At 49.4% G+C, this 26023-nt stretch overlaps 2 protein-coding genes across 11 annotated transcripts; one reads left to right on the top strand and one right to left on the bottom strand.

Moving 5' to 3' along the window:
• Window positions 1–272: 272 nt before the first annotated feature.
• Window positions 273–16417, bottom strand: LOC309523867 (FERM and PDZ domain-containing protein 3-like). 9 transcript variants are annotated; one of them, XM_082208038.1, is made up of 15 exons: window positions 15792–16417; window positions 13616–13877; window positions 13395–13497; window positions 13124–13169; window positions 12907–12993; window positions 12276–12404; window positions 11539–11670; window positions 11042–11161; window positions 10597–10733; window positions 9963–10080; window positions 9773–9862; window positions 9199–9378; window positions 7346–7475; window positions 4640–5197; window positions 273–2064 (listed from the first exon to the last, which is right to left on the bottom strand). In XM_082208038.1, the coding sequence occupies exons 1-15, from the start codon at window positions 16287–16289 to the stop codon at window positions 614–616; spliced, it is 4041 nt and encodes a 1346-aa protein (XP_082064164.1). In that variant the 5' UTR covers window positions 16290–16417; the 3' UTR covers window positions 273–613. The 9 variants fall into 9 exon arrangements, with proteins under 9 accessions (XP_082064164.1, XP_082064165.1, XP_082064169.1 ...); XM_082208039.1 differs by having other exon boundaries at window positions 12276–12383; XM_082208043.1 differs by having other exon boundaries at window positions 15851–16132.
• A 135-nt stretch (window positions 16418–16552) lies between these two features.
• On the top strand, window positions 16553–25305 carry LOC309523869 (gamma-aminobutyric acid receptor subunit beta-4-like). 2 transcript variants are annotated; one of them, XM_082208051.1, is made up of 9 exons: window positions 16553–16666; window positions 19964–20052; window positions 20719–20786; window positions 20994–21214; window positions 21841–21923; window positions 22425–22562; window positions 22746–22898; window positions 23511–23728; window positions 23847–25305. In XM_082208051.1, the coding sequence occupies exons 3-9, from the start codon at window positions 20739–20741 to the stop codon at window positions 24162–24164; spliced, it is 1179 nt and encodes a 392-aa protein (XP_082064177.1). In that variant the 5' UTR covers window positions 16553–16666; window positions 19964–20052; window positions 20719–20738; the 3' UTR covers window positions 24165–25305. The 2 variants fall into 2 exon arrangements, with proteins under 2 accessions (XP_082064177.1, XP_082064176.1); XM_082208050.1 differs by lacking the exon at window positions 16553–16666 and adding an exon at window positions 18736–18978.
• Window positions 25306–26023: the final 718 nt, after the last annotated feature.

Raw genomic sequence — 26023 nt, 5'->3', positions numbered from 1 at the left:
CTCCCTTTCTGTTCTTCAGTTCTTCCTTCCCTGTTTCCTTCCTGTGTTCCTTCCTTTCTCCCTCCTTCCTTTTCTCTGTCCTTCCTTCCTTCCTTCCTTCTTTCCTTTGTCTCTCTCTCCCTTTCGCTGTCCTTCCTTCTTTCCTTCGTCCCTCCTTCCTTTTGTCCTCCCTCCCTCCCTCCCTCCTTTTCTCCGTTAATCCTTCCCCATTTCCTCCCTCCCTCCCTTTCTCTATCCTTCCTCCCCCCTCCCTCCCTTCCTCCCTCCCTTCCTTCCTTCGTCCCCCCTCCTTTTCTGTCCTTCCTTTCCATCCTTCCTTCATCCCTCCCTCCCTTTATCCGTTCTTCCTACCCCATTTCCTTCCTCCCTTCCTCTGTCCTCCCTTCCTTCTTTCCTCCCTCTCTCCACTGGACGGTCCTGTGCCAATTCTTGCAGTGGGTGGGGTCACCCAACCGCATCCCGGCTTTCAGAGCCAAGGAGTTGGACTACATGACCGGGCTCCCGCCAATGGAGCCCAGGGTACTTCAGCCATCTGCGAGAAAATTGCCGCCCTCCGCCTTCCCCGCAAAACAGCTGCCTCGTCACACTTCCCTGAACGTCCTCTCAGCAAGCCTCACTTTGCCGCCAGTGCCGTCAATGGGCGCACTGGCTCCTCGCATGTCTGCCTGGCTGCTGACTCCTCCGCCGCCCTTGCCAGGGCAGTGTAGTTCCTCGCCACCTCCTCCACCTGAGCCAGCAGTGCCCGCCGCCGTGCCTCTTTGCCCACCACCGCTGCCATCTCCGCCAACCGCGCCAGCACCCGGAAGCTCCCGGCGACGGCTGGCAGCAGCCGTGCCGGGCTCTTCTCGGCGCCTGCCACCCGCCGGCAGGCAGCCCTCAGTTCCCGGAAGGCCAGTGCCAGCTCCCGCCGGCCCTCATCTGGCACCGATGCCCCATTCCCTGCCGCTGCTGCACATTGCCGCAGGGCACCCAGCAGCCGTTCAGCGTCGAGCCTCACCGCCGAGAACCCACCGGGGAAGGCGTACTCCCGCCCGCACAGTTCCCGGATGCGGTCGAGGCCCGATGCTGCCCGTAGGTCAATCTCCTGTGTCCGGGCTGCTGCATCCGGCATTGGCGGCACCGAGTAGCACAACTCATCGGCCTCATCGTCACCTCCCCGCACTGAGAAACAGGAGCGCACTGAGCAGCAGCCCTCTCCACCCGGCCCCAGTTGCTGTGGGCACACGTCATCCGGGAAACGCGGCGCTGGATCACCCTCTTCTGGAACTGCTCCTTCTCCGCTAGCTCGGCGCTGCAGCTTCTCGTAGCGTGGCGCTGCTGCCACCACGCACTCGGTCCCCAGGCAGGAGGCGCTCTTTTCCACAACTCTCGGCTCTGGGCTGGCTGAGCGCACCCGTCGACTCGGGAATCCTTGTGCCACCCGCTGCGGGCAACTCTCTCTCCCTCTGCAGTCCCACCGCGACACACTGGGCGCTGTTGGCACAGGGCTGGTGCCAGGTGGGCAACCACAGCCCCCCGGCGCCGGACCCTTCAGGAGTTGCTCCAGGAACTCCAGTTCAAACTGCTTCACTTTCCGGAGTTGCGCCTGGCGCTCATCCGTCTCCCGTTTGAGCCGTGCTGGGAATGTCGCTGAGAAGAGCTTCCGGAAGCGGAACGCCGGCCGGGGCACCCGCGGCTGCGCCGGGACCTCCAGATCCTCTCCGTGTGGCACCTTGGGTTCGAGATCAGACACTTCCTGGGGTGGGGGAACCATAGTATCTCTCCGGATCCTATCCGCCAGCACCTGGCAGCTCTCTGTCTCCTTCTGGGGACACTCTGGTTCAGGGTTCGAGGGGCAAGGCTGAGCATTGGGACTTGGTTTGGCCTCGGCGAGCCACGCTGGTGAGGACTTCCCAGTCTTCGCCTGCCAAGTGGGCGCCCCACAGCCTCTCAAGCGGAAAGGTAGGTCCTTCTGGACCAGGAAGCCATCCGGGTCGACCCGTTGTGCCAAGAAGTAGGTGGCGTTGGGGGAAGCGTCTGCGTCACGGCCGGAGTCGGGGTCGAGGGCAGCCAGGACGATGAGACCTGGAGAAACCACAAGGGCCGGGAGCATTAGGATGTTGAATAATAACAACAACCCTATCCCTAATCCCTATTCCTAACTCCTATCCCTATCTTGAACCCCTATCCCTAACCCTTATTATTATTATTATTATTATTATTATTATTATTATTATTATCTTATTATTTCTACTCTGCCCATCTGGCTGGGTTTCCCCGGCCACTCTGGGCAGCTCCCAAAACACAACGATGATGATGATAAACATAATCATCAACAACAATGATAATAATACAGTGGTACCCCGCAAGACGAATGCCTCGCAAGACGGAAAACCCGCAAGACGAAAGGGTTTTCTGTTTTGGAGGCGCTTCGCAAGACGAATTTCCCTATGGGCTTGCTTCGCAAGACGAAAGCCCATAGGGAAATCTCCGGGGACCTGTTTTAAATTGCTGGCGGTCGGGAGCAAAGACTTTCGCCCACAGCCGGCCTTCAGAAGAGGTCCTGGACCTCTTCTGAAGGCCGGCGAGGGGCAAAAGTCTTTGCTCCCCCCGCCTGCCTTCCCAGGACAGCGGAGACTTCTCCGCTGCCCCGGGCGATCTTAAAATGCTGGCGGGCGGGAGCGAAGCGTTCGTTCCCGCCCGCCAGCATTTTAAAATCTCCCCAGGACAGCAGAGAAGCAGCCCCCTGCGACCCTCCCCCGGCTGGGGAGGTGACGCGCGCCTATGGCAGGAGCCTCCATAGGCGCGCGTCACCTCTCCAGCTGGGAGAGCGCGCGCGGGGCTAAAGCAGCCCCCTGCGACCCTCTCCCGGCTGGAGAGGTGACGCGCGCCTATGGCAGGAGCCCGCCAGCATTTTAAAATCTCCCCGGGACTGCAGAGACTTCTCTGCTGTCCCGGGGAGATTTTAAAATGCTGGCGGTCGGCAGCAAAGCCCTCCTTTCCCCGGAGCTTGCGGGGCGGGAGGTGGGAAGAAGGGCTTTTCTTCCCACCACCAGCCTTCCGAACAGCCTTCTGAAGGCTGGGGGTGGGAAGAAAAGCCCTTGCCCCCCCCAGCCTTCAGAAGAGGTCGGGGGACAGACTATCCCCGGACCTGGTCTGAAGGCGGTTTCCCTAGGAACGCATTAATTGATTTTCAATGCATTCCTATGGGAAACCGTGCTTCGCAAGACGAAAAACTCGCAAGAAGAAAAAACTTGCGGAACGAATTAATTTCGTCTTGCGAGGCACCACTGTAATGTTGATGATGATGATGATGATGATAATCCTATCTCTAATCCCTATCCCAAGGGATGGATTTAACTGTAGTGATCAGATGGGATTACCATGAGGAATTATAAAATATGCATCAAGCCATTGTGTCCACGATGAATGCATTGTGTTGACTGGGTTTAATTCATTGACAATAATTTCTGACCAAATCCCACAACCCTCTGCATCTCTGGCCATTTCCTCTACTGCCCATTTCTCTTGCTTGACAAGTCACGTACACAGCCCAATTGCTTTGTCAGGCATGCGTCCTGGGCCATAAAGACAGTGGGCAAGTTTCTTTGATGTAGTTTTTCTGAAATGTTAATCTCAGGATGTTGATCTTAGGGCCTGGAAACAGATATCACCTGAAGGAGGTGATGATCGCTGTCTTCCTGGCCATCCTTATGTATATTGCTTGTTTATCATCTCCCGGGGTTGCCAGATGCACTCCTTTGTAGTTCTGTTTTGTTTACCCCAGAAATATGTGTGCTTAATTAGTTTTAGTAGTTTAACTTTGTCCCCACATGGGATTTGTTGAAATGCTCAGAAGAAATCTGATTGGTTCTTACGAACACTCTATAAAAAGTTCTTTTGTGAATAATACGACCTGGGCCTGGGCCGGAGGGTGGAGAGACAGATTATTATACGCACCCTTCCCAGAGTCTTGCATCTGTGTGTATTCTTATTGATCAGAGTTCAATTCTTCCTTTACTTTGAGAACACCTCACTCGGCACCTACAATACTACTACCACTAATAATAATAATGATATTGATGATGATGTTAATAATAATAATAATAATAATAATAATAATAATAATAATAATCTATGCCTATCCCTGGGGGTGGACTTGACACCCTCTTCAATACGGTGGTGCCTCACAAGACGAAAAGAATCCGTTCTGTGATTCTCTTCGTCTAGTGGTTTTTTCGTCTTGTGAAGCAAGCCCATTGACGGATTAGCGCTATTAGCGGCTTTTAGCATCTTATCAGCTTATCGGATCAGCTGATAAGCGGCTTAGCGGCTTAGAAAAAGGGGGGGGAACCCGCAGGAACTCGCAAGACATTTTCGTCTTGGGAAGCAAGCCCATAGGAGATTCATTTTGCGAAGCCCCTCCAAAACGGAAAACTCTTTCGTCTAGCGAGTTTCCCGTCTTGCAAGGCATTCGTCTTGCGGGGCACCACTGTACTACTACTACTACTAATAATAATAATAATAATAATAACTCTATCCCTAATCTGGGGGTGGACTTGACACCCTCTTCAATACTACTATTACTACTACTACTAATACTAATAACCCTATTCCTAATCCCTATTTCAGGGGGTGGGCTCGACGCCCTCTTCAATACCCGTGGCTGACGCCGGTGGTCCATCCTCCGCCTCCGCCAGGGCTTCCAGGGCCTGCAGGGTCGACACCAGCGCCTCGTCGAGATCCTGGGCTCGTTCCCGGACTGTCCGGGACCCCGGCACCATCGCCTCGACGAAGGTCACTGGTAGCTGGCACCCGGCATCCTCACTTGGTACCGCCCACTGGCATCGGGTGTCATCCTCATCAGAGCTATTGTCTCCGAAGCCAGGTGGCGGTGCCGCGATGGCCAGGGCGGTGGTGGGGTCGTCCTCATCGCCCTCGCTGCCCGGCGGCGGCAGCGCTGTCAGGTCCAGGCCAGCACGGCCCAGGCTCCGTCCGGGACCGTCCACCGAGCGGGCTCGGGCGCGCCTGGCACCGCAGCCCTCGCCCTCGGCACCCGGGAGTTTCAGCACTGGATCCGACTTGGTCCTGGGCCGCGTTTCCCCATCTCCAAAGATCCGGTTCTGGTTGAGGTTGGGGTGGCGGCGGCGTGGCAGCTCTGGTGGCATAGCACGGCGGATGCTCCAGGCACTACGGTTCCCAGCCTCCTTCTCTCTGCCTGGAAAAGGAGAGACCACAGGGTGAGGATGGTTGCCAGGGAAAGTGCTCCGGCGTTGTATAGTCTTGACCCGTGATGGTCTTGACCCTCTTGACCCGTGATTGGCCTGATTCAAACCTGGAACCTCCTGCGTGTCCGTAGGGCATTCAGATTTTCTGCACCTAAATGTATTATTTTCTGCACCTAAATGTATTATTATTATTACTATTATTATTATTATTGACGTCTCTATTCTCAGTAGAGAAATATAAATGCATGATTGTTGTTGTTTTGTTGCTGTTGCTGTTATTTCGGATGTCCCTATTTTCATAGGAGAAATGTAAAATTATTATTATTATTAAGATTGTCCCTATTTTCGTTAGAGAAACGAAAAAGTAAAATTGTTGTTGTTGTTAATGACATCCATATTTTCATAGGAAAAATGTAAAATTATTGTAGTCATTATTATTGACGTCTCTATTCTCAGCGAAGAAACATAAAAGCATTATTGTTCTTTTCTTGTTGTTGTTATTTAGGATATGCTTATTTTCATTGGAGAAATGTAAGATGATGATGATGATGATTGTCCCTTTTCTCATTGGAGAAATATAAGAGTGGACGAATTGGCGGGATATAAATCAATTGTTGTTGTTTTTGTTAACAGGGACCCAGGCTGGCTTCCCTCAATCTGGGATTTTATTCCCTTTGGAAAAATCAGACATCTCAGCTGGTTGGAATTTTCTGAGCTTGGAAATGTACCTGTCTTGGTCATGGGAGCTGGTACAGTGGTACCTCGCAAGACGAACGCCTCGCAAGACGGAAAACCCGCTAGACGAAAGGGTTTTCCGTTTTGGATGCGCTTCGCAAGACGAATTTCCCTATGGGCTTGCTTCGCAAGACGACAGCCCATAGGGAAATATCCGGGACAGCGGGGAAGCGCAGCGCGTCTTCCCCACTGTCCTCGGACCTCCTCCGAAGCCGGGCGGTGGGGCGGGAACGCCTCCTCCCGCCGCCGCCGGGCTTCGGAACGCTGCTCTGAAGCCGGGCGGGGGGGCGGGAACACCTTCTGAAGGCGGGCGGGGGGCGAAAGTCTTTGTCCCCCCTGCCTGCCTTCCCAGGGGCTTTTAAATTGCCCCGGACAGCAGAGAAGTCCTCCGCTGTCCCGGGGCGATTTTAAAATGCCGCCCGCCAGCATTTTAAGATCGCCCGGACAGCAGAGAAGTCCTCTGCTGTCCCGGGGTTTTTTAAAATGCTGGGGGTGGGAAGAAAAGCCCTTGTCCCCCCCCCAGCCTTCAGAAGAGGTCGGGGGACAAACTGTCCCCGGACCTGGTCTGAAGGCGGTTTCCCTAGGAACGCATTAATTGATTTTCAATGCATTCCTATGGGAAACCATGCATCGCAAGACGAAAAACTCGCAAGACGAAGAGACTTGCGGAACGAATTAATTTCGTCTTGCGAGGCACCACTGTATATAAATTCTCATTCTCATTCTAATAATAATATAAGTATTAATATTCATATTAATATTTGAATACTATATATAGTAAATTATTTATCTGGAAACTCCAGAATGTAGGCCGGTAGATACATTCAATTAATTAAAAAGAAAAGAAAAGAATAAAAAAGCATAGCATAGCATGGCATAACATAACATAACAACAACAACAACAGGGGGACCCAGGAATTGAGCGGTATATAAATTCAATTAATAATTCTATTATTATTATTGATGTCTCTATTCTCAGCAGAAAAATGTAAAAGCATGATTGTTGTTGTTTTGATGCTGTTGCTTGTTATTGTTGCTGTTATTTAGGATGTCCCTATTTTCATAGGAGAAATGTAAAATTGTTGTTGTCGTCTCAACAGAGAAATGTAAAAGCATTATTGTTGTTTTGTTGTTGTTATTTAGCATATGCCTATTTTCATAGGAGAAATGTAAGACTATTATTATTATTATTATTATTATTATTATTATTATTATTAAGATTGTCCCTTTTTGTTGAAGAAATGTAAGAGTAAATTTAATAATAATAATAATAATAATAATAATAATAATAATAATAATAGGGGCCCAGGCTGGCTTCCTTCAATCTGGGATTCTGGGATTTCATCCCCTCCAGAAAAATCTGACTTTCAGCTGCTTGGAATTTCCCTTGCTTGGAAACGTACCTGCCTTGGTCATGGGAGGTGGTGCGACCGGGAAAAGCGTCCTTCTGGAGTCGGCCAGTAGGTGGCAGTAACCAGAAATGAGGCCAGCAAAATTGGTGGCTTCTGGCCACTCCATCAGAAGCACCAGCGGCTGGGGAGAGAAGTAGTATTGGAATCATAAAATCATAAAATATTGATCTTTATTATTATTATTATTGGAATAATAGGACCATACAATATTCTAGTCTATTACTATACAGTCATACCTCAGGTTGAAGTAGCTTCAGGATGAATATTTTCAGGTTGTGCTCCGCGGCGACCCGGAAGTAACAGAGCACGCGCTTCCGGGTTTCGCCACTCGCGCATGCTCAGATGCTCAAAATGACGTCATGCGCATGCACGGAAATGGCAAATCGCGACACGTGCAGACACGGGTTGTGTTCGCTTCAGGATGCGAATGGGGCTCTGGAACTGTAGGAGTGCACATTTCCAGAGTGTGAGGATCAAATGGGATTACTATGAGGAATTATAAAATATGCATCAAGCCATTGTGTCCGCTATGAAAGCATGGCATTGACTGGGTTAGATTCATTGACAATAATTTCTGATCAAATCCCACAAGCCTCTGCATTTCTGGCCATTTTCTCTACTGTTCATTTTCTACGCCTGACAGGCACATATCAGCATTCTAAATACACAGGCCAGTTGCTTCATCAGGCATCCTGAGCCATAAAAGATAGTAGGTAGCTTTTTTGATGTAGTTTTTTAATCTTTAGATAGAGCTTAAGGGCCAGGAAGAGTGTTTACAAAGAGATGGTAAATACTACCAGTCTTTCCTTCCTTTATTGCTGTATATGACCTCAGAGTTTGCTGAATGCATTCTTCCTTTTTAGTTCTGTTTTATTTACCCCAGAAGTATGCATGCTTAACTTACCGTATTTTCTGCTCTATAAGACTCACTTTTTCCCTCCTAAAAAGTAAGGGGAAATGTGTGTGCATCTTATGGAGCGAATGCAGGCTGCGCAGCTATCCCAGAAGCTAGAACAGCAAGAGGGATTGCTACTTTCACTGCGCAGTGATCCCTCTTGCTGTTCTGGCTTCTGAGATTCAGAATATTTTTTTTCTTGTTTTCCTCCTCCAAAAACTAGGTGCGTCTTGTGGTCTGGTGCGTCTTATAGAGCGAAAAATACGGTAGTTTTGTAGTGTAGCTTTGTACCCACGTGGGGTTTTTTGAAGTGCTCAGAGGAAATCTGATTGGTTCTTATGAAAACTGGGTAAAAAGTTGTTTTGTGAATAAAACGACCTGGGCTGAAGGGTGGACAGGAATTATTATTATATTGCACTCCTCCCAGAGTCTTGCTGGTTGAAGCCTCTGTGTGTTATTAATCAGAGTCTAATCCTTTCTTTGCTTTGGGAACGCTACAGGAACAGATCCCATTTGCATCCAGAGGTACCACTGTATTCTTATTGTTCTCATCATAATAAAACCTGAATATTATTTAAATGAAAAATCTGATTTAAGTAATAAAAATCTAATTTAAATCACAATATAAATTGAATCAAAAGAATCCGATATAAATTGAAATAATCAGATTTTTTTAAAAATGTGCTTTAAATTAAAATCTGATCTAAATAAAAAAATCTGATTCTTTGAATAATTTTTTTAATTTAAATAGAAAAAAATGTGATTTAAATTAAAAATGTGATTTAAATAAAAATGTGATTTAAATCAAAAACCAAATTTAAAATTTAAAAATCTGATTTAAATTTTTTAAATTCAGATTTAAAATTTTGAAAATCTGATAGAAAAAACAAACAAACAAAGAAAATCCGAGCAACGGGATGGCCCCCAGGCGGCCCTCTAGCCCGCCCACCTTTGCATCCACAATGCCGGTCTCCACCCTTGCCACACCCGGGTTCTCCCGGAAGAGTTGGACTCTACTGATCTGGCTGAATTCGCACAGGACAGTGGTCAGGTTGGTGCGGAGGTCGATGACGTGGCTCACGCCATGGCGGGGGCCCACCAGGAGGGTGGGGGCCGTGTCCTGGCCGTCCTACGAGAGAGTCAGAGTAGTCAAACTCAGACCTGGAACCCAGAATAAGGACCCGGAACCAAACCGGAACCTGGAACCAGAATCCAAGCCTGGAACCCTAGCCAAACTGAAATGGAAACCAGAACCAGGAACCGGAAACCAAAACCCATAACCTGGAACCAGAATCCAGGAACTGGAACTGAACCAGGAACCGCAACCGGAATCAAAGCCGGGAACCCTAACCAAACTGAACTGGAAACCAGAACCAGGAACTGGAAACCATACCAGAAACTGGAACCCAGAATACAAGCCCGGAACCCAGAGCCCGGAACTGGGAACCAGAAAACAGAACCTTGCACCAGAATCTGAGCCCAGAACCTGAAACAGAAACCAAACCAGAACCCGGAAGCCCTACCATCCCAACGGTCTGGAAGATGACACCGGAGAAGGTGGGCAGCCGGTCGAGGAGGCGTAGGTACTGGAGCTTGGCCCGGGTAGGGGAGACCTGCGAGGAGAGAATCGGGGGGGGGGGTCCTTGGGGTCATCCAGTCTGACCCCAGGCTCAAGACGGGGGTTAGGGACCCATCCCGGGGTTAGGGTCCCACCTGGGCGCCACGCCGCTGGTGCGCCTTCAGCTGTTGTGAGAGCGACCGGCGCAGGAGCTTGTCCTTGGTAGCTGGCAACAGAGAGGGAGGCAAGAAGGGCTCCAGACCCCACTCCTTCCTGGGGAGAAAAAGGAAACGCACACACTCCAACTTACTTACTTCCTGCCTACCTTTCTCTGTTCTTCCTTCCTTCCTTCCTTCCTCCCCCCTCCCTCTCTCCCTTTCTCAGTTCTTCCTTCCTCCCTCCCTCCCTCCCTCCCCCTCCCTCCCTTTGCTCTTCCTTCCCTGATTCCTTCCTTTGTTCATTTCTTCATTCCTCCTTCCCTTTCTCTATCCTCCTTCCCTCCCTTTCTTTGTTCTTTCTTCCTTGTTTCCCTCCTTCCTTTCTCTGTTCTCCCTCCCTTCTTTCTGCTGTCCCTCCCTCCCTTTTTGTTTTTCCTTCCCCCTTCCTTCCTTTCTCCTTTCTTCCTTCCTAAGAGAAAAGGAGGGAGGAAAAAAAGAAGGAAGGAAGAAAGAACAGAGAAAGGGAGTGAGGGACGAAGGAAGGAAGGAAGGAAGGACGGTTGGCTGTCCCGGGTGTGGGAACAAGGGTTGGTCAGGATGACCCTCAGGGTTCCCCCCAGAACTCACTCACTCGACGTTTCTGAGCGCCACCTTGTGGCTGGGACGGGTGGCTGAGACGGTGATATAGATGTGGAGCGCCGTCAGGACCAGGAGCGACTCCGGATCGGGGTCGGCACCAAACCGCTCCCGGATGACATCGTTGCGGCTCTGGAGAGGGAATTATAAGCACCACCTAGTGGTTACCGCGAGGGACTGGGAAGCAGTGACTAGTTGTTATTGACAAGAAAGCAGCACCTAGTGGTTTGTGAGTTGCAAGCAGTCCCTAGTGGTTAGATCGAGGGACTAGGAAGACTAGTGAGCTGGAACTAGTGCTTACCCCCAGCAAAATAATAATAATAATAAATTTATACTCCGCCCATTTGAGGAGCAGTGAGGATCACTAGGTGGAGCAGCCAGCTAGAAGGAAGGATTGGGACCCTCTAATCACACATTCACACCCCCCCCCCCCCGCTGACCTGGATGTAGAGGTATTCGAAGGCGGCGGCGTCTCGCCGCAACAGTTCGGCAGGGTCTTTGGGGTAGAAGCTGACCCGAAAAAGGCACCGCATTCCTTGGTAGTGGGTCCGTTGAACGACCTGGGGGGAGGAAAGAGAGCTCTGGCAAGGGGGTGGGCTAGATGACCCTGGGGTCCCTTTCCCCTGTCCATCCTTGTGGGATTTGGGAGAAAAGGAGGGAGGGACGAAGGGAGGGTGGGAGGGATGATGGAAGGAAGGAGAAAAGGAGGGAAAGTCGAAGGGAGGGAGGGAAAGAAGGAAAGAAGGAAGGAAGGAAGGAAAGAGAGAGAGGGGGGGACGAAGGAAGGAAAGAAGGCAGGAAAGAAGGAGGGAAGGACAGAGAAAGGGAGTGAGGAAAGAAGGTAGGAAGGATGGATGGGAGGGAGGGAGGAAGGAAGGATTTCAAAGCTCTGGTGGGGGGGTTGGACTAGATGACCCCTGGCTCCCTCCTGACTCACGTGGGCCAAAGGCTGCTTCTCCTGTAGGAGGAGGAACTGGTGGCTATGCTCGGGGCTGCGGTATTCCAAGACAAGGGAAAAATGCTCAATCCGTTGCAGGGAAAGGCGATCCTGGAGGGTTGCCATCACATCCTGGGAGGGTTGAGAGAAAAGCATTTTTGAAAGAATAAGACAGTAAGGTTCAGCGACAATAGTGACAATCGGAGGGAGGTTTCCTTTTTGGAATAATCAATTTTTACAGTTCTATCAAAAATGACTGATTTGGTTCTACTATTAGAAATACACAGACCGATAATTATAAAATGATGTTGAGGTTTAATAAGTTAACTTTTTATTTGGACAACTGTTTTGCTCTACTTTACTGGAAGGAGAAGAAGAATCATTTCCTTAATAACAATTATTTAACTCAAACAATAACATGATAGCATATGTATCCATGTTTGTTAACTGATGTTGATAAAAAAGGACTGTTTTAGCACACATTAAAAACTTAAAATAAATCCTTCTTTCCTGATGTATTAAGAATTACAATGTATCAAGAATTAAGAATGTAACTTAAATAGAATTAAAGAAATAAAATAGAATGTAACTTCAATACAATCCTTTGGACTAGAATGTAACATAATAGAAAATCTCTAGAAATATTTTTCCTCTGAAAGCATTTTACAAGTCACTAACCACTAGGCGCTGCTTCCCAGCCCCTTGCTCTAATCACTAGACACTGCTTCCCTTTCTACCTTGACGGTGGTGCGGCTGTCGAAGGTGAAGGACTTGACCTGCCCGTTTTCGAGGAAAACCTTTAGGACGTTGGGGATGAGGAGGAGGGCTTCCTTCTTCAGCATCTCCTGCGGGCGGAAAAGCAGAGGCTGGCGGAATAATAATAATAATAAAATAATAATAATAATAATAATAATAATAATAATAATAATAATAATAATAAAAAAAAAACAACTACCTGACTTTTAGAAGACATCTGAAAGTAGCCCTGTTTAGGCAAGTTTTAAGGTTTGATGTTTTATTCTGTTTTTAATCTGTTTTTAATCACCCAGCTGGATGGGCCAGGTATAAATATAAATATAAATTATTTTTTTATTATTATTATTATTATTATTATTATTATTATTATTATTATTATTATTATTTATTACTTATACCTCGCCCACCTGGCCGGGCCTCCCCATTCACTCTGTGCAGCACATTAGCTATCTTGTAACAAGCCCAAAGAGGCAACGGAGACATGAAGAAAGGAGACGACCACATCCCCACCCTTCCAGAACTTTCCAGAACTCATAGAGTCATAGAGTTGGAAGAGACCACAAGGGCCACCGAGTCCAACCCCCTGCCAAGCAGGAAACACCATCAACTCACCGGCTCCGGCTCCGAGAAGCGCACTTTGGCAGGGTTGGACCTCAGCTTGGCCTTCTTCGCAGCACTGATGAAGGCCGACTTGGGCGACTGGAAGGGGAGAAGGAAAAGATGGGCCTTGTGGGAGAGGTCAGCCGCCTTCCAAAATCTCAGCTGGAAAAGCAGATTCCCGACTTGCCAGGGGGTGAGGGTTGAGATGGATGACCCCCGGGGATCTCACCTGATGGGTTTGCAGCACGGTGAAGACAGCGGACTCCTTGGCGCTTCTGTGGCAGGAAAGGAACAAAGGAAACATTTAGGGTTTCCTTGATATTTCTGCCTCTCCAGGGAGTTGGACTGGATGACCCTCGGGGGTCCCAGCTCCCCTGCGTTGAAATTCCTCCAAAAAGCATCTGTGGATTTGTAGAGGAGGCAGGAACTGCAGCTCTTAAATTTCAGAAGGGTCACCCAGTCCGACCAGCGTGTCTTGAACCTGCTTCCTCCTTCCTCACCTCACAATTTCGATGAATCTCTCCCGGGCAACATCACTCACGTCTTCGTCACCGATGGCCCAGATCTGGTCCCTGGGAAAGAGTTTGTCCTCCGAGGGTCCGCCTGCCAAAGGAAGGGGCAGCTGGTGTCTGTCGGGGGGAGAGAGACCCTCAGCGTCATCTAGTCCAACCCCCTTCCAACTCGATGATCCGATGCTGAGATTTATCCCCGGAATCCTCACCTGCCACTACTGAACGCACCACCACGGGCCTCTCGCCACCGGCCACAAAGCCAAACCCTCTGTCCGGGTGGCGCCGGATCGTCACCTGTCGGAAGGCCTCGGAAGGCGGCGGTCCCCATTCCATAGCATCCCAGCTTTCCTCTGGCATTGCATCTCCAGCGGCGGGAGAAGACAGGATTCCAGGACACAGGGAGGGAAGAATCCTATCCTCGGTCTCTATCCTAATGCACAGAATCTGGGATGCTAGCAAGGTTGAACCTTTCTGTAAAAAATGGATTTTATTATTATTTTATTATTATTTTTTATTATTTTATTATTATTGATATGCTTAAGATGGCCCTGCCCCTAACCCCTAACCCTACCCCTAACCCCCAACCTCATGCCTAACCCCCAACCCCTATTCCTATCCTCAACCCCTAACCCTTATCTCTTCCCTGCATTTCAGCCTTCATCAACTGCAAAGTTGGCATCGATTTGCACACTGCATTTTCGCCAACCAGGTGCAGCATTTTGGCTTTCCTTTGCCATTTTGTAATCATCTGCAATTCAATAACTGATTGCATTTTTATTTTATTTTTAAACCAGAACCATTTTATTTATTCGTTGGGACACAGCTTCTCCACAAAAAGGCCCCACAAATAATGCAAACGTAAATGTCCAGTTAAGGCACCACCTCTTTTAACATTCACAATAGAGCTCAAAATATTGCTTTTTCGTATGCAGTTGGCCTTCAGATCCAGGAAAATCCAGCAGCAGCTGCAGGGCCTGATCCTGTCTCAGAGGAGGAGAACCCTACTCACTGTGGGTGGGAGAGATGCCCTCTGGCCATGTCACCTCCTCCTTTTCTCCTGCCAGAAAGAGGGGGGGGGTGGAGGGAGGGAAGAATTCAGCAGATCAAGAATATGAAAGAAATTGGCTGCTGGCCTGGTCCCAGAGAAAGGGATGGGAAAAGAGAGGGGGGGGGGAGAGAAGAGAGGGAGAGAGGAAGGGAGATTTGAGAGAGGAATGGAGAGGCAGAGAAAGAAAGTAGAGAGAGAGAGAGAGAGAGGAGATGGAGAGAAAGGGTAAGGGGAGATGGGGAAGAGAGGAAGGAAGGGGGGAGAGAGATGCGACACTGGAGGGAGAGGAGAAAGAAAGAGAGCAGAAGGGGGGGATAGGGAAGAGAAAGAAGGAGTCCAGGGAGGGGGAGGGAGGGAAAGAGAAAAAGAGGTGGGGGGAAAGAGAGATAGAGGAAGGGAGATTTGAGAGAGGAATGGAGAGGGAGAGAAAGAAGGAGGGAAAGAAAGAGAGGAGAGAGACGGAGAAGGTGAGAAAGAGAAGGAGGCCTGAGATTCATCCGGCATCGGCATGACCTGTTTTTGACAATTAATACTATTACTAATAATAGTAATAATAATACAGTAATAATAATAGGCGTTCCTCTGACCCACCAAGCTTGTAACTCCATCCAAAGTAGCCTTGGCGGTCCCTTCCCGCCATATTATTATTCTCCTCTTCTCTCCTTCCCCCCCATCTCTCCTCTCCTCCTCTCATTTCGTCGTTCTCTCCTTTGATACCTTCCTCTCCTTCCTCGGAGGTCGGGTGGTTGGGTGGAGATTCTTGGAAACGGACCATTCGCGGCGGCAGGGATCTCAAGAGAGAAGCCTGGAATCCAGTGAGGTGACATTCGTGGTTCCCCCAAACCCCGAGGTCCTTTTCACACGTGCTACGAGCAACGGGTCAGACTGGATGACCCTCAGGTACCTTCCCATCCGAACCTTCCATTCGCCAGGCAATCACTGGTGCCGGGGAAAGGATCGAAATGGACTTACCCGCTTGGTGTGTGTGTAAGGAGGACTTTGGGGGGAATCTTGTCCCCCATCTGTCCCAATGGGGGTTCCCACGTCCCACATTCGCCCCACAACCGTCGCCATCCGTAGCCCCCCAAAAGCACGAGGCGAGATGGGGCGCCGGGGCCGTTGCATCCCACTTTGTGAAAGCGGGGTGGGGAACCAAAGGGATTTGCCCGCCTGGCGGGGGGGACACATACCCTCCAAACTGCTACGGGGCCGCCCATCTTTCGAGAAAAGAGGGGCAGGAAGAGGGAGGGAGCCGTTTGGGGGGCATTAGGAGAACTTGGGGGCCCCTCCACCTGTTCCGTCGGGAACCCCAAAACCAGAAGGGGGAGGGCGTACACCTCGGGCGCAAGCAGACCCCCCCTTGTTGTGGTTTTTTTATGGGGGTCGCGGGCCTTACCGGGACTCCCTGCGGCCCCCCGAAATCGGGCCGGGAAGACGGCGGGGGGGGGGGGCAGCTCCGGCCGCGCCTGCGCACTCGCGGCGCTCGTCGTCACTGCAGTACACGGGAAGGGAGGGGGGAAGCGAAGAGGGGGAGGGGCGCCCCAAAAGTCATCCAGACTGACCCCCCCCCGCGAGGCGGGAAACGGAGCGCAGGGTCCTAGAATGGGGGAGCTAGAAGGGAGCCCTAAAAGTAATCCAGTCTGACCCCCCCTGCAATGCAGGGATCTCGAATGGGGAGCTGGAAGGGAGCCCCAAAAGTCATCCAGACTAACCCCCCTGCAATGCAGGGATCTCGAATGGGGAGCTGGAAGGGAGCCCCAAAAGTCATCCAGTATGACCCTCCTGTAATGCAGGGACCTAGAATGGGGGACCCAGAAGGGAGCCTCAAAAGTCATCCAGTCTGACCCCCCCGGTTGTATATAGATTCTAATAATAATAATATGATGATGATGAGATTCCTGCCTTGCTGGGGGGGGGGTCAAACTAGATGAAACCGGATCTAGTCCGGCTGTCAGATTTTCCCGCTATACATCTTTTGGGGGGGGGGCGGCGGCGGGTGGAAATGGGAAGTTTCGGGCCTCGCCAGAATGGAGCGAAGCATTGTGGGAGAATCCCTGGAATGCGGGGTTGCTTAGCAACTGACCACCGAGGCAGCAGAGGATGCTCTTTTTTCCCGTCTGAACGTAGGAGAATTGGAGAAGCGAAGAGAAAATCCTAGAAGGGCCAGGCTGGAAGGGGATCCCAGGGGTCATCCAGTCGGACCCCGAGCAAGTCATGAATCTCATGAGAGATTGATAATAATAATAATAATAATAATAATAATAATAATAATAATAATAATATACCACCCTATACCCGGGAAATAACCCTAGAATGGCGGAGGCGGAAGCGGGTCAGACTAGATGACCCCATCGGCCCTTTTCTCCTCTCTCTTTCTTCTCTTTCTGTACTCTCTCTCTCTTCCCCCATCTTTCTCTCGTCTCCATTCATCTGTCTCTTTCCCCATCCCTCTCTTCTCTCTCTCTCTCTCTTCTTTTTCTCCTTCCTTTCTTTTCTTTCTTCTCCTTTCTTTTTCTCTCTCTCTTTTCTTTCTTTCTTTCTTTCTTTCTTTCTTTCTTTCTTTCTTTCTTTCTTCTCTCTCTCTCTCTCTCTCTTCCCCTCCTCTCTTTCTTTCTCCTTCCCTCTTTCCTCCATCCCTCTCTTCTCTCTCTTCCCTTCCTTCCTTTCTTTTCTCTTCCTTTCTCCTCTCTCTTTCCCCATCCCTCTCTTCTCCCTCATCTCTCCCTCTCATTCTCTTTCTTTCTCGTCTCCCTCTCTCTCTTCCCCCCTTCTCTTTCTGTCTCCCCGCCCCCCCTTTCTGCGCTTTGAGGGCGATTTCCCTTTATTTTGGAGGGAAAAAATGCTTTTTTCTTCCGGATTCTCATTTCCTTTATTTTTGGGGTTCTCCCCCCCAAAACTGCTCTTCCTATCACGTGATTCCTTCTCCCTCCCTCCCTCCTCCTCTCGGAAAGGCGGAGCGCGGAGCATCCTCTGCAGCGGCCGCCGGGCCAAACAGAGGCGAGGGCCTCCCTGCGCCCCCCCCCCGGAGCGGATCCCACCCCCTCCCCGGCGCCCCCCGAGCGCGGATTTCGAGGCCTGCGCGCCCTTCCCCCCGAAAACGCGCATTTTTACGCATCCAGACGGATCCGGCGGCGACCCCAGCCCTACGCCACCCTCCAGGAGCGCATCGTCCACCGGCGCCCCCCAAGTGCGGGTATTTGTGCCCACTCCCAAAAGGCATCGGGAACCCCCTGCGGATTGGGCCCGAGTGAGGATTTCGCGGCCTGGCTGCGCCCCCCGAGAGCGCATTTCGCCGCCGGAGGGATCCAGGGATCCGTCCTCGTCCTCCTCCACTCCTCCCCCCGAGACCGGATTCCACCTTTTCCCGGAGGTCGGCGCATTTCCCGCTCTACAGCCTTCGGGAGCGCAACTTCCACTTTGTCGGATCCGTCCGTGGTCCCGTCAATCTCGCCTGCACACCCCCCCCCACCCTGAAAGCGCATTTTCCCACGCTACGCGCAGACTCTCCTCCTGCAAAGGCGCATCTCCTCTCCAAAGGCGGGATCCTCTCCTTGGCGCATTTCCACGTCGGCGCGCAGCTTCTCCTCCTCGGATCCGGCCCCGGTCCCGCCATCCTCGCCTGCACCCCCCGAAGGCGCATTTCCCACCTTGCGCGCAGATTCCATTGGGGGTCTGTCCTCCTCCAAAAGCAGGACCCTCGGGCGGCTTCTCCTGGGCGCATTTTCACGTTGGCGCGCAGCTTCTCCTCCTCGGATCCGTCCCGCCGTCCTCGCCTGCGCATTTCCCACCTTTGGGCGCCTTTCCCCCCAGCGCATCCTTCCCGTGGGCCGGAGCGTCTCCATTCGCGGCCTGCGGCCCCGACAGCGCATTTCCCGCCTTTGGGCGCGCAGCCTTTCCTCGCATCAGTCCTTCCCGTTGGTCTGCGCGCCCGTTCATCCTCGCCTGCGCGCCCGACGGCGCATTTTCCTTCTGACCGTCTCTAAAAAGCGCACTTCTGCATTTGGGCTTAGCCTTTCTTCGTCTGTTCAGACAGTCTCCGCCGGCGGCCGATCCTTGCCTGCGACCCCCAAAGCGCATCTCCCTCCGTTGGCGCGCAGCCTTTCCTCGTCTCCACGCTCAATCCCGTTGGCCGATTCTCGCCTGCGCCCCCCAAAGCGCATTCCCCATATTCCCCAGCGTCTCGGATTGCGGCCTCTGGAGCGCAACTTCCGCGTCCCGCCGCCGTCTCCCAAAGCGCCTTTTCCACGTGCGCCCGCTCGCCGGAGACTCCGTTGGCTCCCGTCCGTTTTGCGCCATGGCGAGGCTGCCGGGAGGAGCCTTTTCCAGCGCCTGCTGAGAGCCACTCTTCGATTCGGATTTCCATTCGCTTCAGGTGAACCGGCCGGCCCCACCGCTGTCCCGATTTGGGGGTGCTGCCCCCCACCCCACCCCGACCTCCCACCCCTCGGAAATGCGGGGACTGCGCGACGGCGCATGGGTTGCGCTGTGTCTCCTCCTCTGCTGCTGCTGCTGCTGGGCGCACAGGTAGGTTGGGGGGCTCACCTGGGGGGTTTGGAGGGTGGAAACGTAGCAGGGTTCTCCCTTGTGGTTTGGGGGCGGTGCACAGGGAGTGGGGGGCTCCCCTGGGGGGGCTGTCGGGTAGCGGAGGACTCACCTGTGGTTTTTTTTAGGGGGTGGACAGGCAGCAGGGCCCCCCTGGGGTTTTTGGGGGGTGGACAGGTAGCGGGAGTTTCCCTAGGGTTTGGGGGGCAGACAGGTAGTGGGGGCTCACCTGTGGGGTTTTAAGGGGGCACAGGTAGGTTAACTTTGGGGGGCTCCCCTGGGGTTTGGGGGGGCCGACAAGGTAGCAGAGGGTTCACCTGTGGGGGTTTTAGTGGGCACACAGGTAGGTTAACCTGTGGGGATCATCTGGGTTTTTTAGGGGGTGCACAGGTAGGCTAACCTGAAGAGGCTCACTTGTGGGGGGGTTCTGGGGTCCCCTAGCTGCCCCCCACAGAATAGGGAAGAGACCCCTCCAATTGCCACAAAAAGCATGATGTCCCCATATTTCAAACCCCCCCCCCCAATTTACATGAAATTCATATAATATATTATATTGTGGTTCCCAGCTGGAATTCAGGGGGGCAAGTTTAAAGGAGGCAGTGAGAAGCATGATGCATGAAGCATGATGCCCAATATCAACTGCCCCAAATCTATATGAGCCCCACAATATTTTATTCCAGCTAGACACCCCAATAGAATATATGATGGGCCCCGCCAAGTTTATTGGGGCTCCCAATATCTTCTCCCAAAATTTCATTCCAGCTGGGAACCCCAATATAATAGATTCGGGGGCAGGTTTAAATGATGCCATGTGGGACCCTCCATGTTTTAAACCAGCTGGGCACCCCAATATACAAAGGACCCCAAAATGTATAGGGTGCCATATGGGGTGGGGCTCAATGGGGACCCCCCAAAATTTTATCTCAACTGCTTTGAGGACCAACCATTGTCTTCTCCTGTTTTGCAGCCCCTCCACTGGCAACATATCGGTGGTCAAGGACATTGTGGACAAGCTCCTCAAAGGCTATGATGTCCGCCTGCGGCCCGATTTTGGAGGTAAGGCAGCGTGGCCTAAAGGTTAGAGCATGAATCCAATTGATAATAAATCAGGTAATCAATAATATGCTGGGTCATAAATAAATAAATGATTACCTTTTATCCACTTTTATTATTTTATTATTAATCTATGGTTTGGTTTTATTTCGGAGTTAAGGCAATGCCGCCTAAAAGAGCATAAATCTAATTGATAGTAAATTAGATAATTAATCATAAATAATAAGTTAGGGCATAAATTAATAAATGATTATTTCTTATCCCCTTTTATTATCTCTTTTATCATTTTCTTATAATCTATTGTTCGATTTGCTGTTATTCCTTATTGACTTTTAGCCTTTATTTATTATTTATTATCTAAAGTTATGATTATTGTTTATAATTTAATTTCTTAATTTTATGGGGTTATTTTTTATGACTATTTTATTATTTCCTTTTATTATCTCATCTTCCCATTGAGGAATTGATTTTATGGTTTCATCATGTGATCATCTTTATCATTTTATCACAAGTCAATAAATTAACCAATTATGAGTTTCATTAGCAATTAATAATTTTATTACTTCATTTTAATATAATAATCTATTATTGTAATATATGATATAATATAATAAAATAACATAATATATCTGTTGCTTTGGTGTTGTTTTGTTATTGTTATTATTTCAGGGAACCCTGTGGTGGTGGGGATGAGCATCCACATCTCAAGCATCGACCAGATTTCTGAAGTCAACATGGTAAGTTGGACGAACTTCCACTGGATCCAGATTCGAATCCTGCTGGAAAAGATGGATTTCCTTCTGTCCTTCTTTCCTTCTACCCTTCTTTCCTTTTCCTCTTCTATCCTTCTTTCCGGCTATCCTATCCTCCTTTCTTCCTTCTTTCCTCCTATCCTTCTTTCCTCCAATTTTCCCCATCTCTCTCTTTCTTTTCTCCTCTGCCAGGACTATACCATAACCATGTACTTCCAGCAGAGCTGGCGGGACAAGCGGCTTGCCTACGGCGATCTGCCGTTCAACCTGACACTCGACAACCGAGTCGCCGACCAGCTCTGGCTCCCAGACACCTACTTTCTTAATGACAAAAAGTCCTTCCTGCATGGGGTCACCGTCAAGAACCGCATGATCCGCTTGCACCCAGATGGCACCGTCCTCTACGGCCTGAGGTGGGCAGATATTAATGATATTAATCACCAATAATCAAGAACCGATTCGCTCCTGCCAGTTCGTTATTGCAAATACGGTCAATTAATGGGTGGTTTCGTTCTCGCCTAATGATCACCGCAAACTGGGTGCTAATCAGTTTTTTATTGTGCGTGTTGATCATAACAGGGCGGGGCGATTAATGGACGGGTCATTATTAATGGACGGATCATGATTAATGATTATTAATGGACAGATCATGATTACTGGATGGATCATGATTAATGACGGCTTTCATCCTTGCATAGTGATCACGGTTAAATATTATCAATTTCAATATATTTTGATAGTCCATAAAAATTAGCCATCCGATAAATACTTACATACTTACATAAATACTTATACTTATCAATTAATACACATTAATAGTCCATAAAATTAACCATCCAATTAATACTTATCAATTAATACTTATCAATAGGCAAAATTAGAGAAATATTTGCGAGTTCAGTCATTGGACCAGGAATATCATCCAAAAAGGGGTTGAAAAATCCCCCCAAAATCAATATATAGCATTCCCTGCATCCGTCAATCAGGGATCCCCATAATGGATCCTGGGAATCCTCTCTCTCTCTCTCTCTTTCTGCAGGATCACGACAACCGCTGCCTGTATGATGGATCTCCGGAGATACCCCCTGGATCAGCAGAATTGCACCCTGGAAATTGAGAGCTGTGTGTATCATTCAATTCAGTTCAATTCAATTATTGCTTGTTAATCAAGGAATAATTAAAAGTATTATCCAGGAAAAATCAAGGAATAATTTAAGGCAGGAATAATTTTAAGCCAGGATTAATTTGAAACAGGAATAAGTATAAACTAAATTAAAATAAAATAATTCCTTGTTAATCAAGGGATAATTAAAATGAATTTAACTTTAAAGCAGGAATAATTTTAAACCAGGTTTATTTTAAACCAGGAATAATTTTAAGGCAGGAATAAAATAAAATTATTCCTTGTTCATCAAGGAAAAGTATTATCCAGGAATAATTTTAAACCAGGGTTAATTTTAAACCAGGAGGATTTTAATTGGGGGATAATGTTAATCCGGGAATAATGTTAAAACCAGGAATACTTTTTCACCAGGATTAATTTTAACCCAGGAATAATTTTAAGATGGGAATAGTTTTCAACCAGGAATCATTCTCATTATTTCTTATTTTCTTTCCTCCCAGATGGCTACACCGTTGACGACATTGTCTTCTTCTGGCAAGGAAACTCTTCGGCCGTGACGGGGATGGAGGTCTTGGAGTTGCCCCAGTTCACCATCATCGAGCAGAAGCTGGTCACCCGTGAGGTGGTCTTCACCACTGGTGGGTTGTCCTGTCGGGTCATCTAGTCTAACCCCCTGCCTGAAATCCTGGGGTTGTCAGACACAGGGTGGGAGACCACGGTCCTCCAGTCCACCCTCTGCTGAAGATACCAGAGATATCCTCACTGATTCAGCTGGATCCTGGGGTACTGTCCGGCTTGACCATCTCCTCTTTCTCCAACAGGCTCCTACCTCCGCCTGTCGCTCAGCTTCCGCATCAAGAGGAACATCGGCTACTTCATCCTGCAGACTTATATGCCCTCCATCCTCATCACCATCCTCTCCTGGGTCTCCTTCTGGATCAACTACGATGCTTCAGCCGCCCGGGTGGCCCTAGGTGAGGAGATCCTGAGATCTTGCTCTGGGGTCCTGCTACCAAGGGTCCATGTGATCCTCCCTAAATGCAGGAACCTCTTGACATTTATTGGGTTGGATTCAGGTGAAGTTGGAGGACCACCAAGCCACTGAGAACCTTCTCCCATATCCCGGTAGCAAGCTGGTGGTCCACCAAGACCCTGAGGTCCACCATCCTTCTCTTGGTCCATCTGATTTTCCTTAAAGGCAGGACCCGACCTTGATCCCATTTGGTGAAGTGGTGCCCAGTTCTCCAACCCATTAAGGTCATATGGAATCCAGATTCAATATGAAATCATTGGATTTCCATGGATGTTTTTATATATTCATGTTCAGTCACAATATCGCTTGACTTCTAGTATGAAAAGGTTTGTTTTCACTAGGCGTTTCTATATATCCGTCTTCAGTCATGATATCGATTGATTTCAGAGTATGAAAACGTTTGATTTCAATATATCAGTCCCATCTTTGGATATTACAAAAATATTTTGATTGTTGATCGTGACGGAGGTTTGAATTATGGTGCCTTCCCTGCGCTATAATTCTCGGCCACCCAACTAACCCTGTTTCTTCTCCCACCCGCCGCGGCACCCAGGGGTGACGACCGTCCTCACCATGACAACCATCAACACCCACCTCCGGGAAACGCTGCCCAAGATCCCATACGTCAAGGCGATTGATGTCTACCTGATGGGCTGCTTCGTCTTCGTCTTCCTGGCGCTGCTGGAATATGCCCTGGTGAACTACATTTTCTTTGGGCGAGGGCCCCGCCAGCAGAAGAGACGCGCCCGGCGCCTGGAGCCCCGGACTCAGGTGCGAGATTCCTGCCTAAAAAGTGGGTGGGGATGGGTGAACCTCAGGGTCCTGTATTTGAGGCCGGGATCCCCGTGGGTTGCGATAGATGACCCTGAGCTCCCTTCTCTCCTTCCAGCCCGACCCATACAGCAACCTCCTCCTAGCCGGCGTCTCCGACAGCAACTGCCCGCTCTTCTCCACGTCACCCTCGCCAGACCCACGCCCCTGTGGCCTGCGCGGGTTCGAATCTTCAGGCACCGCCCTACACTCCCGGAAGGCACCCGCCTGCCGCACTGCCCGGGCCAACTGCCGCCTGCGCCGGAGGTCCTCCAAGCTGAAGCTGAAGATCCCCGACCTGGCCGACGTCAGCACCATTGACAAGTGGTCCCGGGTTCTATTCCCCATCACCTTCGGCTTCTTCAACCTTCTCTACTGGTTGTACTATGTCAACTGACATCCAACAGGGAGAGCTCCAGGCGCCGGGTTCAGGTTCTGCCCCCACTCCTACCCCAGCCTTGCCTCCTCTCCGCTTCCCATTTGTTCTGTCCCCTCACTGTCCCTTCCTCTTCCCTTAAGAGACTTCCTGTACACTCTCAGGCACTTCCTGTTCCCTTACAGGCCTCTCCTGTTCTCTCACCGCCCCTTCCTGAACAGCCCCTTCCAGTTTTACCCCTGTCCCTTCCTGTTCCCTCCAATTCACTTCCTCTTTGCTCTCAGGCACTTCCAGTTTCCCCACAGTCCCCTCAGAGTACCTTCCTGTTCTATCACAGCCACTTCTGTTCCCTCTCAGGGACTTCCTGTTTCCTCATAGTCCCTTTCATCTCCTTCACAGTCCCTTCCTGTTCTCTCCCAGTCCCTTCTTATTCTCTCTGAGTCCCTTCCTGTTCCCTTAAAGTCCCTTTCATTTCTCCCTCACAGCCACTTCCTGTTCCCTCTCAGGGACTTCCTGTTCTCTCACAGTCCCTGCTTATTCTCTCTCAGTCCCTTCCTGTTCTCTTAAAAGCTCCTTCCTGTTCCCTTAAAAGTTCCTTCCTGTTCCCTCACAGCACCTTTCTGTCCCTTCCCCTCTCCTTCCCTCCCCACTTCCTGTCCCCCTGCAGCCACTTCCTGTCCCCAAACCAGCCATGGAGAACCCACCGTTTCGAGTAACGGGAAACGAGGAACAAGCCACGCCTCCCAACTTCCAGTACTTTCTCTTCCTCCTCCTCCTCGGACCGGCTGGGCTTCCTTCCCACCGGCCACTTCCCTTCCGTTGCTTCTGCCATTACAGGTTCCGGTGGACGGACTTTTCCGGAACCGACTTGAACCGAGTTTACAGTTTTCTACCTAGCGACCGACTGACCAATGGGATCTCTCCGTTCTCACATTTTGGGTTTTTTCCCCCTTGTTGTTCTGGGAGGGATTTGGGGAAAGTGCTCCTGAGCGTGTGCAGAGTTCCTTTCCCCCCCCTAAGCAATGTACATGAACCTTAAAAAAACACATTTTGGAAACTGTTCGATATCCGTCGGTTGGGAATCTTTCTCGTCTTTTTTTTCCCCCTTATAAAATCGGGAGAATTTCACTTTAAATATACGGCCTTGGAAGAAAAACAACAACCGGTGTCCGTTTCTTTCCTTTCAAAAACAGGGCTGCGGGGCTATGTTTTATTATAAAACATCATCTATAATATATAGATATTAATTAGATCTCATTTATATTTATATGATATACACACATGCTTAGACATATTATTGATATATCCTTATATTATTGATATATATTTATATTCAATATATTATTAGATATATATAAATAATATAATGATGTGTTGCATAATATTATTTATCTTGTTTATATATATAATATATAAATATTGGTAGAAGAAATGCAACCACTATGCAGTGAAATATAGATGTATAGATCATTTAATATTTCTATATATATTATTTTTACTTACCATTTATATTTATAATTAATTATAATTATTTTCCATGAACCGCCCTGAGACCACTAAGTATATATGTGTGTATACTTTTATATCATATGTATAATATATCATAATGTATCTCTAAATTAGCTATATAATTTATATTGATTTGCATCTTTCTATCTACCCATATTTACAATCAGCTACAAGCAACAAACTTTTTCACTTCTAAAATGAAAACAGGAGGGGAAGTGTGTGGGGTTTTTGGGTGGGGGGGAGAAAATTGTGATTTGTATGAGAAATTTTGGGCAATATTGGGCAATATCATTAAAATTACGAATAAGTGAATAAACTTTCCATTGAAGAGTAGAGAAATGAAGAGGCTGTGGAGAGGATTCGAACTCGGA

Source organism: Podarcis vaucheri, assembly GCF_965113315.1.
Source record: "Podarcis vaucheri genome assembly, chromosome: Z".
Classification (NCBI taxonomy): Eukaryota; Metazoa; Chordata; class Lepidosauria; order Squamata; family Lacertidae; genus Podarcis; species Podarcis vaucheri.
This window is presented reverse-complemented; position numbering and strand designations above follow the sequence as displayed.